General features: G+C 44.4%; 1 protein-coding gene and 1 long non-coding RNA gene across 8 annotated transcripts in view; one reads left to right on the forward strand and one right to left on the reverse strand.

The window, feature by feature from the left end:
• OSBPL9 (oxysterol binding protein like 9) overlaps nucleotides 1–17,519 on the reverse strand; it is a 136,250-nt gene that overhangs the window by 48,771 nt on the left and 69,960 nt on the right. For 6 of the 7 annotated variants that reach the window (XM_084784446.1, XM_084784445.1, XM_084784444.1 and 3 more), the window contains one exon: nucleotides 17,115–17,191. In XM_084784446.1, coding sequence (XP_084640572.1) covers nucleotides 17,115–17,191 — 77 coding nt within the window. Of the gene's footprint in view, nucleotides 1–5,562; nucleotides 5,719–17,114; nucleotides 17,192–17,519 lie in introns of those variants that run through there. The other variant, XM_084784449.1, reaches the window with a different exon arrangement.
• Nucleotides 5,661–6,360, forward strand: LOC311598908. The gene is made up of 2 exons (XR_014779705.1): nucleotides 5,661–5,788; nucleotides 5,989–6,360. It is a non-coding gene; the product is annotated as an uncharacterized lncRNA (long non-coding RNA).

A 17,519-nucleotide genomic window follows, 5' to 3' on the forward strand; every position in this document is an offset into this window, starting at 1 on the left:
GGCAGAGGGCAGCAGGCAGGAGCAGTAATACTCTAAACGTTCCCCTGCTCTCTGTCTTCGGCCTTCTGGCACTGCCTTCCACAGGCTAAAGCCAAACAAAAGCCCAAGAATAATGAGGCTGCAGCGCAGGCGTAAGGTCTCGGAGGCACACAGAGAGAAGAGAGAATGCTTCTGAAAGGAGGCGCACAGGGTACAGACCCAGACTAAAGGACAAGGAAGACTGGTCTCCTGAAGAGTGTTTTTTCAGATCTAGATGCTGACTTCAAAGGAAACCAAAACTAGCAGCTGAATCAGGAAAAGCCCTACAGCTTGAGAGGCAAGGTGAGCACTGGGTGGACATGCGCCAAGGGCACTGTGGTACATCCGAGGGCTAAACAAATAGCAAATTCCAGACTCTGAAAAAAATCACTCTGTTTCTGGAAGATGCTTCTTCCACTACTTATAAAGATTGGGTGAGAGGTGGAGATAAATTAGATTTTAGGCTTCCTTCCTTCCTAATCTAGGATCCCCTGAAATAAATGCCTCCAGGTTAATGACTGCTCATTCAGACAGTAAACATGCCATTACACTGAGAGGGCCTACAGCTGATCTCATTTAAATAAAAACAGGAAACTGTAGATTCCAAAGACACAAGGTCTTCCATATGACAAGGAATGCTAAGGCTACTGTTCATCCCCTGTAACCTCTAAACTCATACAGACTAATGCCGCCAGAGCCTAAAACAAGCTCTAGAATGCCAGGAACGGAAAGAAACAGCAGCTCAGTTGAAGATGTATATTTCAGAAAAACAAAATAAGCTGTAGTCAATATAATAAAGCCAAGTTCTTTAAAGTGTCTCCAGAAATAAGGCCAGGTGTGGTGGCACACGCCTTTAATCCCAGCATCGGGAGGCAGAGGCTGGCAGATCGCTGTGAGTTCGAGGCCAACCTGGTCTACAAAGCAAGTCCAGGACAGGCAAGAGAAATCCTATTTCCAAAAAAAAAAAAAAAAAAAAAGTGTCTCCAGAAATAAAAGAACTTCAATGTCAGGACTGTCATTTGTTCGTTCGTTCGTTCGTTCGTTCATTCATTCATTCATTCGTATTCTCTCTTTCTCTCTCTCTCTCTCTCTCTCTCTCTCTCACACACACACACACACACACACACACATACACACACACATACACCACCAACAACAACAACAGTTACTATTCATTCATGACCAAAAAAAACCAAAACAAAACATGTGCTGACTTTCTGTTATGGCAAGGTGCATATAAGAATTTCCAAAGGACATCTATATAATCAAACATTACCAATTTTGTTTGTTTGTTTGTTGAGAGAGAGGATTTCTTTATGTAGCCCTGGCTATCCTGGAATTCACTCACTAAACCAGGTTCGGCCTCAAACTCAGAGATTCACCTGCCTCTGTCTCCTGAGTCTTGGGATTTAAGGTGCAAGCCACTAAGCCTGGCACCCAATTTTTTTGTTTGTTTTTTGGTTGGTTTTTGTTTTTTATTCTTCCAAGACATGGTTTTTCTGTGTAGCCTTGGCTGTCCTGGAACTCTCTCTGTAGACCAGACTGGCCTCGAACTCACAGATCCATTTGCCTCTGCTGGGATCACAGGTGTGCATCACCACTACCTGACTATGGCACCCAATCTTAAGAAACTTAACTTTCCCACCTTCCTAAATTCCCTTGACTGCTCTAGCGAGTAGCATGCTTCTCACCATGATACCCAAACCAACCTGTGCTAGTTTGCTATCAGCATTTTTCAACTACATCACAAGTCATGTAGGTATACGGGGATGAGAGGAACCTAAGATCTGCCCACCATCACAGCACTGCTTCCAAACATTCTCTCCAATTCCCTGTGACACTTGTAAGAAGCCAGTTCTGCTTAGTGACCTACGAGATATTTTAGTTCACAGGGGAGAGCAATCTAGATCCAGTACGACTGAATAGAAGGCTTGCATGTTATTATAATGGGTCATATTTTGATCATTTATGTCAGGTCCAAAAGAAACCTCCTGTGCCCAATTCTGGCGGTCAGCCAAAAGCCAACATTGCTCAGGAATTTGTGAAGCTAATACCAAAGGAGACATTTCTCTTATCACTGATGGAAGGGACAAATGTTATCTGTGGTGCCTATTAGCATACCAAAGTACCTGCTGGTTTCAGGCTCTCTCAGTATCACAAGTAACTGTTACACATATCAGAGTCCAGGCTAACCTAGCACCCTAGCTCTTTTCACACACACACCTCTCCCCGCAAACTTCCTTCAGTTCAGGAGCCCCTCTCCCTTATTGTTCCTACAGTCCTGCTATGCTCATCATGCACTCTGCTGTCCCTCTGTCTTCCTCGCTCTCCCGCCTGGCCACCCCGCCCTTCTCATGGTGAGGTCCAGTCTGCTGGACGTACTCAGTCTACTACTTTCTCTCTCTGCTCTGGACTCTTCCAGACGCCTCTGGCTGTTCTATCCTTCATATCTACAATAAAAATATTCCACATAAGCATACCATGGAGCGGGCATGTTGTCAGTTTATACAACGTACCCATCTGCTAAACACCTACAATGTTCTCCTGGGGCTCAGAAAGTCAACCCCCAGCTATGCACTCTTAAACTGAATTTCTCATGTTCCCCTTTTCTTCCAAAGCAGCTAGAGAAACTGGAATTCCTTTACCCACAGCTAGCCTTAAGAGCCAGAACCCTTCTCTCCCATGAAACACAAAATGCTGCTTCCAGCTTTTTTTTTTTTTTTTTTTTTTTTGGCATTAAAGAAATCCTCTGGTCAGGCCAGAGTATAATGGCATGTGCCTATAATCCCAGCATTTGGGAGGCAAAGACAAAAAAATAATGAATTCAAGAAAGCCTGGGCTACATGGCAAGAGTGTCTCAAAAAGACAAAAACTTCAAAACAAAACAAAACACAACACAACAAAAACCTCTGAGATGCTTGCTTGACAGTGAGTCATACTCTTTCATTTTGGAAGGAGTCCTGATTAACACTGACCAACAAGACTCCAGACAGGTTTCTCCTTCCGTCCCCTGCATTACATCACGGCTCTTTATCCAATCACACACTGCCCAGCTACTCAACCTACAGGAGCAAGCCAGTTTTTCCTGGGTCTTTGGGTGTTCATTGTGAGGTCCCTCTGTCATGCAAAACTCTGACCGGATAAATCTGTTTATGAATTTCTCTTGCTAACCTGTCTTGTTCACAGGGTTTACGAGCTGTGATCCTTTTGAGTAAGGAAACATGAAGGAGATCAGCCTACATGGCCAGACACTCCATCAGTGACAAAGGCGCTGCAGATATGAAGATATGGCCAGACACTCCATCAGTGACAAAGGCGCTGCAGATATGAAAATATGGCCAGACCCTCCATCAGTGACAAAGGCGCTGCAGATATGAAAATATGGCCAGACACTCCATCAGTGACAAAGGCGCTGCAGATATGAAGAGATCTTGAGTACAAAATTATCTCTAGCAAATTACAACCTAACAAGAATCAGGCGAGTGAACAAAAAATTTACAACTTAGCAAAAGCCATGAGAGAGATGAATGAATTCTCTGATGCCACACAAAGTAACTCACTGTCTTCCTTTAGGCCGTGAGGGACAGGTAACAGGGGCCATGCACTAGGGGCCAAGCCACGGCTTAACCACCTGAAACGCCGACGGCAGTCTAAGCAAAGGGGAAAGAACTCTGGGAGGCTGGGCATGTTCTAGGAGGAGCCGTGCACAGGAAATGCCTGAGGGAAGCACCTACAACTGGTTCTAGACAGCCCTGAGAGGAGTCAGCACCCACCTCGAGGGGCCCTAAAGGCATGGCAGGAACTGGTCTTGGAAAGGCACCCAACACAGAAGCAAGGCAGCAACTCGGTCAATGCGTTTTTTGAGTGCCAAGGATGGGTGGGGCTTGCCGTTCACGCACTTTGGTCAGATTTCCCAAACGTCCAGCTGAGAGACAGTAAAGGACTCAAAGCACCATCATGCAAGAAAAGGCGTCAAGTCCTAGAGGTATCACTGAAGCCGGCACAGCTTTAGCATGGGGAGTAAGGCAGAGACGGAGCAGCGTCAAATGGCCGAGTGGTAGGCTCAGCTAAATTATTTAAATAGGAGGGCCAGCATCAAGAACAGCACTAACTGTTTACACCTTTATTGAAAAAAACTAAAAAAAAATCATTACAGTAACCATAAAAACTGTTCCTTGTAGTGTAAGAATTACTGCAAACACGAGATACTTTCCAGAGTACAGCAGTTTGTGACAGGACTTGACACATCCCAGAGGCTATCCTAGCATACTTTAGTATAAACGCATGACGGTGGTTTACCTTACCATCATCACTGCCAAACATGGGTGTGGTGATGGTACGTGTGTAAACCCTGAGTGACAAGCAAGAGCTCAAGCACCAAAACCCTGTTTCAAAAAGTGCAAACCACACAACTGACCTTCTAATGACCAGAGCATGGTGAGATCACAGCAAACAAATCTACACGGAACTAAATTTCCTGCTGATCTTCAACACGGCTGTGCTCAATATATTTTTCAGCCTCTTATTTTACCGTCTCGGTACGGTGCCATCCCTCTTCAAGCCAAACTCAGGGCCCTCAGGGAATACCCTACTTAAAGAAAAAAACGTTTCTTGTTTAAACTCTTAAAATGTAAATTCCATTTTTAGTGATGTATGTCTGCCCTGGAACACATAAAACAATCTGGCTTTTATTTAAAAATCTCTTGTAGAGATGCACCAAAAAAAAAGTTTTTTTTTAAATCCCCCGAGTAAGAGTAAAGGACCAGAAATGTTAGCACTAGCAACTCCAGGGCCCTAGTGCTGTTCCACCACAAGTAGTGTTCTGAGAGATGACTTGTGAGTAATTTCACCAAGAGTTCCCGTTTTAAAGTCTCTGCGAAGGCTTTTAAACTGCAACTAACTCAGCTTTCCCACTGAGAAACATGGAAATAGTTACTTGGCTTTCTTTTTCTTGAATATAGCTAAAAGTAAAACAATTTAATCTCGCGCTACCACGTCTTCAAAAATGTTCTTGTTCAGCCTTCTCAAGCCTAACTTCCAATCTTTCATGATTAAAAAAAAAATTAAGTACAGCAGGAAGGCCCCTGCTGGCCTTCCTGCTACATTAATCACAGGCAACTTTCCACAACTGAGCTAAGGCTGACAGCCTTAAAACCTTTCCTACAGTTGTTCTGTGAACCTCATAAAACTATACTGAAGTTTCCAAAATATTTGAAGCAGCTACTTAAAAACAAAACCAACTCCTTCCCCACCCACCAGCAGCAGCATCCATAAATAACACACAAATACGAAGCCAAGCCCAAGCCCTACATCCCAAATTCTACTTGGCCTGCAAGTGAAGTCTACTAAGAGGCAGGCGCCGGTCAGAGTTGAGCGTTCACGTACAGAGCTCAACTGGGTTGAAGTCATTGTGAGTCAGCCTTCCACAGGAGAACGGGGTTCCACAGAAACCCCCAAAGCAGGACAGCGGTGCCTCCGAGGGGAGCTTGGGGGCGTGGGCTGAGGGGAGGCGGCCCCCGCCCGGGACCCGAGGGGTCTACTCACTTCGCAAGTGGCCAGCAGGAGAGCCATTCGCTGTGGCCGGCCGCAGTCTCAGAGGAGGGGCCCTTCCCCGCCCCGGATGCCCCTCCGCGGCCGGCACCCTAGCCCAGGAGCTGCGGGAGACCGCCCTCCCCCGCCTCCCCCTGCGCCGCGGCCCAGACGCCGCCCCGATTGGCTGGCCCTGGCAAAGAGGCCCCTGGCGATTGGCCACAGGTCACCTGCATGCGAGGTGAGCGCCTGGCGATTGGCGGTTGGCCCCGTTTAAGGCGTCAAGGCCGAAGGAGAGAGCCGAGGCAGCGCAGGACTCCTAAGTCCGCCCCAGCCGGGGGACTCGCCTCACCTGCGCCAGCACCTTCTAGTTCACCCTCCCCGTATTTTGGCAGCTCCTAAGCTCAAAAGTTCCATCTTGGAAACTTATTTTGCCTCCAGAAAGTTGTTTCTGACGTTCGAGGAAGGCGGGAGAGGAAGAAACAACCACAGCCTAGCAGTAAACAAGAGCTTGGGTGTCTGTGGGCTTGCTGTTTTGAAAGCACAGTGAGGAGTGTAGGTGGCCTGTGAAGAACACCAAGAATCCAAATGGTGTAACTGTGAAGTCCAGAGTTGGAGGACCTGGGCAGAGGCCCAAATGTAGAAAATTACAGGCACCAATGACTGCCTTACCGATCTGGAGAGAATCTCCTTTTCTGTTCTATTTTTCCTTGGTATCTGGAACCTTCTTCCTAAGACTCTTCGAAGCATCGAATTATTCGCTGTAATTTTATGGCTCATAGAGTTCAAGAAATATTCCCTATAATCAAACTACACTGCTGTACTGTTTATGATATTTTTAGTTGACGTAAATTGTTTTGAAATGTCCAACACAAAGTTCATTCTGCTTCCCCTTTTATAAGCATGGAATTCTCCCGTGATCGCTATCTCCATAAATGAAACCATTATCATCCATTCTAAAATGCAAACCAAACATTTAACAGTTCTTAGGGGCCTCCCCTAGTCCATACTCAAGTCTATCAGCCAAGTTCTATAATTCTGATCTCCAAAATGTGTGGGTTGTTTTGTTGTTTGTTTTGTTTCTTGAGACAGGGTTTCTCTGTGTAGCCTTGGCTGTCCTAGACTGCTTTGTAGACCAGGCTGGCCTTAAACTCACATGATCCACCTGCCTCTGCCTCCCCGAGTGCTGGATTAAAGGCGTGCGCCATCATGGCCAGGTCCTTGACAGCTTTTGACTATTAATTTACTTACCATCATTTCTACACAAATAATGTAAATTCTTCCTAATTTTGGTCATCATTAGCCCATGAAATTTTTTGTGGAATTTACCACAGCTATAATTTTGCATTGTTGTGTTATTTACTAACTGTTTTTGAGATTGTTTTGTTTGACTTTTCAAGACTGTGTTTCTCAGTGTCGCCTTTGGTTTCGAGGAACTTGCTCTGTAGACCAGCCTGGCCTCAAATTTATAGAGATCTGCCTGCCTCTCCCAAGTGCTGGGATTAAAGGCATGTGCCACCACCCGCCTGCCAGCTGTTTTGAGTCTTAGTTCATATGTGATAAAATGTGACTATAGTGGTTTGGATGAGAATGGCCCTCAGCTGGGCACGATGGCGCACGCCTTTAATCCCAGCACTCTGGAGGCAGAGGCAGGTGGATCTCTGTGAGTTCGAGGCCAGCCTGGCCTACAAAGAGAGTTCCAGGACAGCCAAAGCTACACAGAGAGACCCTGTCTCAAGAAAAAAAAAAATAGAGACTAGCCCCCAGAAGTTCATGTATAGCATATGGATGCTCGGTTTCCAGTATGAACTGTCTGAGAAGGACTGCAGGTGTGCCCTTGCTGGGAATGTAGCTCAGTGGTGTGTGCTTGCCCACAACGCCCTGGGTTTAATCTTCAGTCATAAATCAAAGACAAAATTATCAAGTCATGTTATCATAATTTACTTCTCTGCTGCTGTGATAAAACCCTGACCAAAAAGCAGCCCAGAATGGAAAGGGTTAATTTTAGTTGAGTTGACAGGTTACAGTCCATTATCAAGGGAGACCAGGGAACTCAAGGAAGAAACTTGAAGCAGAGACCTACAGACAAACTATGATTACATAACTGTTCAAGTGCTGTACCACCTATAGTAGGCTGCCACCGGCCCCGCCCCCTAAATCAACTGGTGGGCCAGAAAATGCCCCCACAGAGTTGCCTACCAGCAAGCTGATGAAGGCACTCTCTCAAGATTCCCTTTTCCAAGTGACTGTAGCTTGGGTCAAGTTAATCTCAAAAAGTCTAACCAGCACACATGTAAAGACCAAGAGGAAACCAAAGTACATTTTCCTAAATAAAGAAGCCTATCCCAAAAGACTGTACAATTCTAAATACTACATATAACATTTTGGGAAAAGGCAAAACTCTGGAGACTGTAAAAAAACAAAAAGTATGTGACTGAGATTTCTATCTGCAAGTGTGTGTATATCACATGCAAGCCTGGTGCTCACCAATGCCAGAAGAAGACACATCGGATTCCCTGGAGCTGGAGCTATTGACAGTTATAAGGTGCTCTATGGGTGCTGGGAATCAGACCTGGATCCTCTGGAAAGAGTACCCAGTGCTCCTAACTGCTGAGCCATTTCTCTGGCTCCCAGAACAGTTTTAAGGTAGGAAAACTACTGTGTATGACACTATAAAGTTATATGATAGAAATTTGTCCAAATTCATAAGCAACATAAATAATAATCTTCAACTTTTTCTTTCTTCTTTATTCTTTTTTTTTTCTTTCTTTCTTTTGTAGCTGGGGTGGTAGGACATGCCTGCAACCACAGCATTTAGGAGTTAGAGGCTAGATCAAGATCATCATTGGCTAAATAGTGAGTTTAAGGTCAAATGACCTTGTCTCAAAAAATAACAAAACAAAACAAAAACTATGTGTTAGGCAATCAACAATGTGTCACTAGAAATGCTGATAAGAGGGGAAGCCATGTGTGTGGGACAAGGATATAATAAACAGGAAATCACTGAACCTTCTGATTCTGGGGACTTTTGCTCCGAACTTAAAACTGCTCTAAAATATATGGTGCTTTGTTGTGTTTTAAGCCAAACCAACTGTTCTCTAGGCACTGACCTTACAACAGAAGCCAAGCGAATAGAGCAGATAAAAAACAACTCAACTTTCAGAAGCTGTCTATGCAGCCTCAATATTTTTGCCTGTCTAAGTCTTCAGAAATTTCAAAGCTGAAGTAAGCCAGTCAGTTCCTACATAGGCCAGATGGAGCACATATATCACTTGACATATGGGAGACGCAATAGCTGTCTTACGATCAAAGCTGCCATGTCTCACCAAGGGAAACTGCAGTTAACACACTGTCAAGCAGTGTGTTCAGAATTAGAATTAGCAGCCTCTCCACAGGCCCACCATGCCTATGAGATGCCAGGTACCGTGCTGAAACAACCTCAATACACTGTGGGGAGCAGAGTTGAAAAGAGCCAGTCTGGGGGACACAGCAGGGAAGACAGAGGACAAGGGAGCAGTCTTTCCTCTATGAATCTGTACTGCCATAATTTTTACTATTACATTTGATGTATACTATTGCCCTCATGTCATAGGTAAGGCTCTCTGCATTGCTCACTTCACTTTATTCTGAAAGACCTTCTAGATTTCCTTTAAAAAAAAAACCTACATTACTAAATTTAGTAAGAAATATTCAGCTTGGCCAAGCATGGTGGTACACACCTGTAATCCTAGCACTTGGAGGCAGAGACAGGTGGATCTCTGTGAGTTTGAGGCCAGCCTGGTCTACAAAAGGAGTCCAGGACAGCCAAGGATACACAGAGAAACTCTGCTTCGAACACACACACACACACACACACACACACACACACATTTCTGGTAAAAGGAATAACCTTTAGCTATCTGTAAAAATGGACCATCTGTTCTTAGTTGCTTCCCAGAGTTCAGAATAGACACGCTATAACTTGATCAAGAGAATTCATCAGAGCTGGGTGTGGTGGTGCATGCCTTTAATCCCAGCACTTGGGAGGCAGAGGCAGGTGGATAGCTTTGAGTTCAAGGCCAGCCTGGTCTACAAAGTGAATCCAGGACAGCCAAGGCTACACAGAGAAACCTTGTCTTGAAAAAAAAGAAGAAAGAAAGAGAAGGAGAAGAAGAGAATTCGTCAGAAAAATCCTAGAGAATCCTAAGTTCTAATTTAGGAGACAAAAATTTTCCTTAGAAAGAGCAATGGCCCTGCCGAGAGCCTCACGGCGAAGTCAGAGGAGGCCCAAGGAAGTGGCTTCTTGTCCACACTATGTTACCTATGGAAGAGATGACACATTTGAACTCCAGGCATTTCCTTTGGGGAATAAAGGGGAGAGGGCTTGAGGAAGAAAAGTAAAACATGCCTGTTTTTCTATGTAATACTAGAAAAGTCTAACAAGGCCAAGTGAAATGACACAGTTGTAGTAAACAGATCTTTGGACTGTGTACCCAAAAAGTACTTGGTGTAGTAATTCAACACCCCAGAAGAGTCCTCAGAATAGTCCTGTATTGGCTGGGCATGGCAGCAACACCTGTAACCTGTACTTGGTGGGTAGAGGCAGGAGACTCAGGAGTTCAAGGCCATCCTCAGCTAAATATCAAGTGTAAAGTCAGCCTGGGAGGCCACATGAAGCTGGTGAGATCGGCCAATGGGTAAAGCTCTTTGATACCAAGCCCGACAACCTGAGTTTGATCCCCAAAACCCACATAGTAGAGAGAACTGACTCCCACAAGTTGTGTTCTGACCTACAACACACACACACACACACAGACACATACTTTAGTCAGAGGTTAAATGATGCTTCTGGGTACAAGCTACAAGCTTTCCTTATTCACTCAGCCTTGTTCTTATAAAAGCTATTCTTTCTAGGAGTTTGAGATCAACACAAAGCAATTGAAATGCTCTAATTTCATTTATTTTACTGTGATAAAATGCTCTGAGAAAAAGCAACTTAGGGGAAATGGGGTTTATTTTGGCTTCCGTTTCCAGGTTGGAGTCTTATTATGGGGAGTCAAAGCAGGACCTTCAAGCAGCAGGTCATACCACATTCATAGTCAAGAGCAGAGAGAACTAAACACATGCCTGCTCACTGGCTTCCTTGTTTGTGCCCAGCTTGGTTTTTGTCCATTCTTACACAGTTCAGGACTCCCTGCACCTAGGGAATCTTTTTTTCTTTTTCTTTTTTAAATATTTATTTATCATTATGTATACAGTGCTCTGCCTGCATGTACACCTGCAGGACGGAAGAGGGCATCAGATCTCATTATAGATGGTTGTGAGCCACCATGTGGTTGCTGGGAATTGAACTCAGGACCTCTGGAAGAGCAAATAGTGCTCTTAACCTCTGAGCCATTTCTCCAACCCTGCACCTAGGGAATCTTGCTGTTCACAATGAGCGAAGTTTTCTCACATCAATTAACTTCATTAAGACAGTCCTTCCAGAACATGCCCAGGCTACTAGGAGACTGTCCCTCATTGAGAGTCCCTCCCCAGGTGATTCTACATTGTGGCAAATTGACCGTAAGTCTCTCAAGATGCACTGGACTAAACTAGGCTGGTAGCTGGACAGCAAACCCCAGTGGCCTGCCTGCCCTAGCACTCCTCCAGCACTGGAGCTCCAGGTGTACATACAGGGCCATGCCCAGCATTTTCTTTATGTGAGTGCTGGGGATTCAAACCCAGGCCCTCATGCTTACACAGCAAGGACTCTGACCCACTGAGCCATCTTCCCAGCCCCAAGATCTTCTATTAAATCAGGTTAGTAGCAACATTAAAAGCAAGGCTTCCAAGATACGCTGCTGCCTATGTTTGTGTTTGTAATGAGGCCAGCACTTGTCCTTGACCATGTCATGACATAGCCACGTGAAGGTCATATGGCCTCATGCCATGTGTTACATAAGTGAAGCTTTCCCAGCAGTCAGAACAGAGAAAACTGATTGAGATAACTAAGTCATCATTCTCTACGCTGAACTGCATGTGTGGTCAGATTGACAAAGAATCTATGCTTAACGGTTAACAGCTTTCTCCCTGAAAGTAGCCAGCCCAGGTGCCTAGCATGCCTGCCTTCTACATTGTAAGTAGCTTTATTTTTAAATTTATTTTTATTTTTTCTTTCTGAGACAGGGTTTCACTCTGTGGTTCTGGCTGTCCTCGAACTCCTGTCCAGGCTGGCCTTCAGCCTGCAGCACTCCCCCTGCCTTAGCTTCCTGAATGCCGCAAGTACAGGCTTTTGCCACTGAACTCAGCTTAAATGAAATTTTAGCTCAGATTCTGTTGCTTTGTGTTATATTTGCACTTAATTTGGAAGTTCTTTTTGAATGTTTTTCTTATAAAAGTTTAAATCTGAGACATTCACACTTTGCTTCATACTTGCCTATATTGAATATTATAACAACATAAAACTTGTATACTACCCTTTGAGGCCTGCAGAATTTTTTCTAATATTAGAGCCCAAAGCTTACTCAAGTTTGTAAAACTGCTTTTTATTCCTGTGCATCAGCCAGGTAAGCTGCTCACGGGCTAAGAAGAGGGACTTAAGAGGCTGAGCGGCCCTCTGGCTCTTTACAGGGAGCTCCCTAACTCAGCGGGCTCTGAAGACATTAAAACGGGACATCGAGTCACAAAACAAAACATGAAGACCTAACTGTGGCCAGAGAACCTGTAGGGGAAGAGAGGTGACCGCAGGGGCAACGTGTGTGTGGAAATGTCAGAGAACAAATTTAATAAAGACCAATAAGAAAGATTTCTGAAAAAAAAAGGAAGAGGGGAAAGGCTAGGAGAAAGAAAAGGAAGCAAGAGAGAAGAGCCTCCAGGTTAACACACAGCTCCACAGATCTGAACAGTCAGATTTTCAGCTGTGCTTCCCATCTCAGGACAACTCTATAATTACAATTTGCTGGGACCCACAAAGAAGCAGGGGCGACACGGGGAAAGAACGAGAAGAAAGATGAGGAGAGCTTCAGGTGAAATGACAGTTGGAATCGAACACGGAAGGGAATACTATTTGTTGAATACCATTCTTCTGTGTACAGACACCACAGGTTAGAGATACTGAATTACCATGACACGGCTGCTTTGCTGGGGCTTTATAGCTATTTTAAAGATGAAGAAGCTAAAGGCGAAGCCTGGTGTGGTGGCGCACACGTTTAACTCCAGCAACTCAGGAGGCAGAGGCACCGGGACCTCTGTAAGTTCGAGGCCAGCCTGGTCTAAATAGGGAATAAACCTTGTCTCAAATCCCACTCAAAAAAGAAAGGAAGGCAGGCAGGAAAAGAAGGTAGAAAAGGAAGGAAGGAAGAAAGGTAGAAAAGAAATGAAGAAAAGAAAGGAAAGAAGGAAGGTAGAAAAGAAATAAAGAAAGGAAGGAAAGAAAGGAAGGAAGAAAGGTAGAAAAGAAATAAAGAAAGGAAGAAAAGAAAGAATGAAAGAAAGAAAAAGTGAGGTTGAAAAGCAATTAAGTGTCATCAAAGATTCCATATCTAGTAAAACGGCAGAGCCAGACCCCAAGTCATGGCCCTCCTAGGTCTATAGCATTTTTATTTAGCCACCTCGCAAACCACACATGAAAGCCTGTCCAGTGGTGGCCTTCTGCATACGTGCCATGAGCACATTATCAGTAAAAAAGGGCTTTCTGTCTAATCTCATGAGCTTCATAATCTTAAGAGGCAGATATATGAGTAAGAGAGGAGATGAACGTGAAGCACACATTGCTCCTAGGAAAAACAGATGTTCAAATTTCACTGTTAGGATTACACAGCAGTGTTCTAGGGCTGCAAGAAACTAAGGAAGAGATTCCATTTTACTGTAATGACAGCAAGAGAACTGAAGGCCATGCTGGGCTGGGCTTTGGATGACTAAAAGCACCTAAGGGGGTGGGGGTGGGGTGGGGGTGGGGGTGGGCGGGGCCAACAGAGATAGGAGGGTGAGGATGTGTGGGGGATGGTGACTGGAGACCAGTGCAAAACAAAGCATGCAACTATAAAGACATATGGAGAATCAGATGCAAATACAACAGAAACTAGAAAGGTAAACTGAAGTCAAATTAAGGAACCTCAAATCATCTAGTAAGAAGTCTGACTTAGCCGGGCATGGTGGTGCACGCCTTTAATCCCAGCACTTGGGAGGCAGAGGCAAGCGGATCTCTGTGAGTTCGAGGCCAGCCTGGTCTACAAAGAGACTCCAGGACAGTTAAGGATACACAGAGAGACCCTGTTTCAAAATACCACAAAAAAAGGAGAAGGAGAAGGAGGAAGAGGGGGGAGGAGGAGGAGGAAGAAGAGGAGGAGGAGCAGCAGCAGGTTTGACTTAGCCAGGTGTGGTGGTGCACGCCTTTAATCCCAGCACTCGGGAAGCAAAGGCAAACGATCACTGTGAGTTATAGGCCCGCCTGTTCTACAAAGCAAGTCCAGGACAGCCACAGCTAAACTCTGTCTCAAAAACCCAAAAATAAAACAAAAGTTTGACTTTATCCTACAAGTCTATGCAACCCACTAGAGAGTGGTTTAAAACCTTCCTAAGGCTACAACTCTTTAATACAGTTCCTCATGTTATGGGGACCCCCTACCATAAAATTATTTCATTGCTACTTCATACCTGTACTTTTGCTACTGTTATGAATGTAAATCTGTATTTTCTGATGGTCTTAAGTGACCCCTATGAAAGGGCCATTCAACCCCCAACCACTGCCCTAAAGTGTTTTTTTCTCACTTATTAATGTCTCAGAATCATCAATGATGGTTGTTCATTTAAAGGATGAAAAGGGAAGTAAATTAAGGCGTAGTGGTTGGGATAGTGCAAGATACAGTGGAAACCTAACATGAGCGTGTCTGCGCTGACACCCAGAATACAGAGTGACGCACGTGCGTCTCTGTGGGAAGAGCCCAGGTCTGGCAGGTCACAGAAGACTAAAGGCCTGAAGGCAGCTTCCACATCCCATCCCTCAGAGAACAAGGCCAGCATCATCAGAGGCAAGAGGGCTTGAGAAAGAACGGGATGGAGGCTCAGTCTTACCATGCTGAGGGAACTCTAGGGAGGCCAATCCCTATGGCTTTATAAAGACAGGAGGCAAGAGTCACCTACAGAGAGCTTAGCTGAATCTATGAAAACGACAGAGGCAGCTACAGAGTAAAGGGAGGAGGCCACAGTCTCACAGAAATCAAGGTTACTGATCCTTGAAAAGGGGAGAAGTACTTGTCCTATGAAATATGTAAAACAGAGAAAAAAAAGTTAAGTCTCAAGAACTGTTAAAGGAGAAAAACCTTCCTACGTGGAGAGCAGTTATTTTGCTGGGCAGGGGGAGTCTATTGGTGTTTTTAAGACAGAGTCTCTCTATGTAATCCTGACTGGACTGGAACTTACTATGTTTTAAGTAGAGAAGAAAAAAATAAATAAGGCACAGGACCCAGAAAATAGAGACAGAAGGACCTTGAGTTCCAGGCCACCATGGGCTACACAGCAAGATGCTGCCACCACCAGCCAACCAGAAATACTTGTGAACTGTGCAATGGCTATGGGGATGCACAGGAAGGTCGCCAGCTCGGAGGGTGAGGGCCTGTATTTGTCTGCTCTGCCAGAAGGTCAGCTCTGAACTAAGCTGTGGAAAAAGGCAAATGCCATTTGAGAGAGAGAACATCATTCAGAAGAATGTAAAGGCCAGAAAGCTTTCACATGTGTCGAGGAGAAGAAGCGAGTAAGAGCACTGGATGGGTTTCCACGGGTCCACAGCAGAGGCATCTAAGGGCAGGCTGAGGACACCAGAGACTCGAGTGTCAGCTAAGCCAGTCAAGAGAGAAATCTCTTCTGTCTCATTCAATGCAATTAAATGTAAAACAACTACCTTCTAAATGGACCCCGAATCTGTCCAAAATATGCTATATAATTTATGGAACTACCTAAACTAAAAAGAAACTGATAGCAATGGTGAAACTGCTTTTTAAAAGGACACCTCAGAGTAATCTACAACCCTTCAACAACCGCGTCACAAACACTGCTTTTCTAAGCCTGTTTTGAAGGTCGGGAGCGCAGTGTGTCGAAAGACCTGAGATGACCTTACCAAACCAAGGCAATTTCTGCCGTAAGACAAAGAAAGGGAAAGGGGGTTACCAGGTGCCAGTTTTTCTACCATTTGAGACTAAAAATAAAACAAAATCCTCCATCTGCCACAAATGTAAGCTCCTTAGAGGCTAGGCATAGGCACGCCTTTTCTCCACGCTCTGTTACTCTCTCTGTTCTGTTTGCTGTTCTGAAGCTGCTAGTGCAGGGCTGGGTGGGGTGCAAACACCTTCTGCCCTATTAGCACCGTGTTTCTCCAATACATCTCAGCTCCAGGCTGGAACAGGACTAAGAAATTCTGGTTGACTAGGATCAGACACATGACTGAACTAACGTGAAAAAGCGTTCTATTAATCCTGTTTTTTGTTTGTTTGTTTGTTTGTTGTTTTGGGGTTTTTTTTTTTTTGAGACAGAGTGTGTCTGCATGTAGCCCTGGCTGCCCTGGAATTCACTTTGTAGACTAGGCTGGCCTCAAACTCACAGAGATCCACCTGCCTGTGCTGGGATTAAAGGTGTGCGCCACCATGCCTGGCTCTTTTTTTTTTTTTTTAAAGATTTATTTATTTATTATTGTGTATATAGTGCTCTGCCTGCATGTACACCTACGGGCCAGAAGAGGGTGTTAGATCACATTATAGATGCTTGTGAGCCATCATGTGGTTGCTGGGAGTTGAACTCAGGACCTCTGCAAGAGCAGCTAGTGCTCTTAACCTCTGAGCCATCTCTCCAGCCCTGGCTCTTTTTTTTTTTTTTAAAGTCAGGATCTTAGACTCTAGCCCAGGCTGGCCTTAAACTCTCAGTGACCCTCCTGGCGCAGCCTCCTGAGTGGCTGTCACCACTCAGCCACTGCACCTGTTAATCTTATTAACTGTGGATCTAGACTTTTTATAGTATGAGGCTGAAAACTGCTGCAGCCACTCTCAGTAGCTCAGAGGAAAGAGCCCTCTTGAAAAACAAGCCCTCCTCAGAATAAGCAGATCCAGAAAGAGAGGACTCTGAGGCCCACTAACAGTAAGTACAGACTTCACACCAAGCTCCACTTTTGTTTTCTTGGCTTGTACTGAGTTTGTTTCCACTTCCTTCCTAATCAGGTGCACGTGGTAACGACCAGACTCTATTAACAAGAAGATGAGGTAAGCTTGTCAGCACTTATCAATTATTATGTCTAACTTTATAATTTGGTTTTTTATCAATTGATACAAAATATTTAAAAATTAATCTGGAGCATTTTAACATAGCATTTCACATTCAAAACTACCCTTACACAGTCTTCATTCTTGATTTTAGAAAAAAAAATCGGTATTTTGCCCTACAGAAAACAAAAAAATAAATGCCTATAACTTTACTATGAAACACTGAAAGCAAGAATAATCAACTCAAAAGTCCTCATAGTTATTACATGAGTTATTTTAAAAAGTAAAAAAACCAAAAAACTCTTTCCTCCAAAAAGAAAACCACACAAAACTACCCAAACACCATGGAAAGCCTCTTACTTGAAGCTGCAGAGTGTGGCGGAGAATGGTCTCTTCTAAGGCGTGGATCCACTTCTCTCGTTCATCGGCATCTCGAGCTAGAACAAAAGATTAGAGGTCACTGTGTCATTTCCTCTCCAAGCTCATCTTAAGGACACAGTTGATTTCTTACACAGATACAGTTATAAACTACAAACTACAAAAAGACTAATAAAAGGTTACTTGTGCCTCAGACCACCACAGACAGCAACCAAAAACGCTGGACTGATTATTATTTTTAACTGCGTTATTAACAGATTTTAATGTGGCACATATACAAAGTGGCGTACCATTCAGTCATGAACAAAACTGTTACCTGTAGCAACACAGATGGAATAAGTGAAATAAGGCAGCACAGACACACAGGCACCATATGATCTCACATTA

Source organism: Acomys minous, assembly GCF_964271855.1.
Source record: "Acomys minous genome assembly, chromosome: 6".
Taxonomy (NCBI): Eukaryota; Metazoa; Chordata; class Mammalia; order Rodentia; family Muridae; genus Acomys; species Acomys minous.